This window comes from Centruroides sculpturatus, unplaced genomic scaffold (assembly GCF_000671375.1).
Source record: "Centruroides sculpturatus isolate CEXI.00-Female unplaced genomic scaffold, Cexi_2.0 scaffold6265, whole genome shotgun sequence".
NCBI lineage: Eukaryota > Metazoa > Arthropoda > Arachnida > Scorpiones > Buthidae > Centruroides > Centruroides sculpturatus.
Window position 1 is genome coordinate 1,035 of NW_019390445.1, and position 1,999 is coordinate 3,033.

The 1,999-nt window shown below is 30.0% G+C and overlaps 1 protein-coding gene across 1 annotated transcript; it reads left to right on the forward strand.

The window, feature by feature from the left end:
• Positions 1–494: 494 nt before the first annotated feature.
• LOC111617474 (collagen alpha-1(XII) chain-like) lies at positions 495–790 on the forward strand (the record flags this gene model as incomplete). Its single annotated transcript, XM_023358755.1, has 1 exon — positions 495–790. A coding segment is annotated over one exon (281 nt), but the record flags the coding sequence as incomplete, so codon positions are not given.
• Between the last annotated feature and the right edge of the window lie 1,209 nt (positions 791–1,999).

A 1,999-nucleotide genomic window follows, 5' to 3' on the forward strand; every position in this document is an offset into this window, starting at 1 on the left:
GGATGACTGACTTTCGGAAAATCGACGCTCTACTGTATAATCATAATAAATATTTTGTAAACAGAAAATTCTTTGTGCAATATGAAAATAGAGATAAATCAATTTTATACTTGTTTTTTATTTTTTCATGGAAAAATAGAAAAAGTATATAAGAGTAGAATGAAAATACAGTAATAAAGATTAATTTGTTAATTTGAATTTTTTATTGTTTTGTAATAATGATAATGATTTCGAACTAAACAATACATCAGAAATATTATTATTTCTAATTTATTGTAAGAATTCATAAGTATTTGCTTAATAATCAAAACTTAAAAAGTAATCATTTTGATACATTGTGCCAAAATCTTTACAATTTTATATTGTACCCAACAGAAGATTAAACACAGGTGCTTGAAATTATAGTTGTTTAGTTCAAATATTTAGAATTTATTTGGCAATGTATGTTATAATTATTTTATGTTTTTTTTTCTTTTCTTTCTTCTTGAATTTAGGAGAAGCAGGCTTTCCAGGGTTGCCTGGAAAACAAGGAATACCAGGTGAACCAGGACCACCTGGTTTCCCAGGAGAAAAAGGTGATGCAGGTTTTCCTGGTCCGCCAGGTGCGAGTGGTAGAGATGGTTTTCCTGGTTTGAAAGGTGATAGTGGAGAACCTGGTTTAACTGGTCTTAAAGGTGAACGTGGCTTGCCAGGTCCTCCTGGTTTACCTGGAAAACAGGGACCTCAAGGATCACCTGGTAAATATAACTATAATTTATTCTTTCTTTTAAAATAAATAAAATTATCGTAATTTAAGTACATTAAACTATATTCATATGTAAAGCTGTATATTACTGTATAATTAAGTTTCCTTTATTTTTAGAATAGTGAAAGGGACCTTAGGTTCCTAGAATAGAAGGATAAATTCAATTCTATCAAGAATTAATTTGTCTAATTTACAAGATATATGTTTCATTATCAAGTGTATCATGAAACAATATTTTGTAAATTCTAAAAGTTCTACAAAGAGTTGATGAATTTGCATCCTTTACTATAATAATAATTAAGGCTAACTAATGCTCATTGTATTGGGTTGTTTAGAAAGTAATTTCGTTTTTTTTACCACTAGATGGATTAGTTGTATTTTTCCCACCATTTTCATTTTAAACTGTATTATCATTATATATTTTGACAGCTAGCATTTTAAGGCTTATTTGTAAAAAATTTTGTTAGATTTTGTGCAATTGTTTATTTTTTGTATCTTATCAAATATGGAAGACCGAAAGCAGCATTTTCGGCATATTTTGCTCTTTTATTACCAAAAAGGTAAGAATGCTGTTCAAGCGAGAAAAAAATTGTGTGATGTGTATGGAGAAGATGTATTGACAGAATGACAGTGCCAAAACTGGCTTACAAAATTTCGTTTTGGCAATTTCAATATTGAAGTTGCACCACATTCTGGATGGCCAGTTGAAGCCAATGACAACAAAATAAAGATACTGATTGAAGCAAACTGCCAAATAACAACATGTGAAATCACTAAGAGATTAAATTTGTTGAATTGAACTGTTTATGATTAATTGAAACAAATTGGTTTTGTTTCAAAGCTCAATATATGGGTTCCACATATTCTTAAAGAGAGATGCTCTCTTTGATGGGATTTTAAGGTAATTTTTTTTCTTGGGAGCTTTTACCAGACAATTTAACAATTGATTCAAAAGTGTATTGCCATCGAGTAAACAAATTGAGTAATATCATCAAACAGAAAAGGCGGCCAGAATTGATCAACAAAACAGGTGTAGTGTTTTACCACAATAATGTCAAATTTCACACAAGTTTGGTAACTCGTCAGAAACTGTTATAACTTAGATGGGACGTGCTGTCACACCAACCATATTCGCCAGATTGAGCACACTCAGATTATTACTTGTTCCAGTCTATACAAATTTTTTTTAACTGTTAGACATTTACTTGAAATGACAATGTCAAAAATCACTTGGATCAGTTTTTTCTAAGCAAT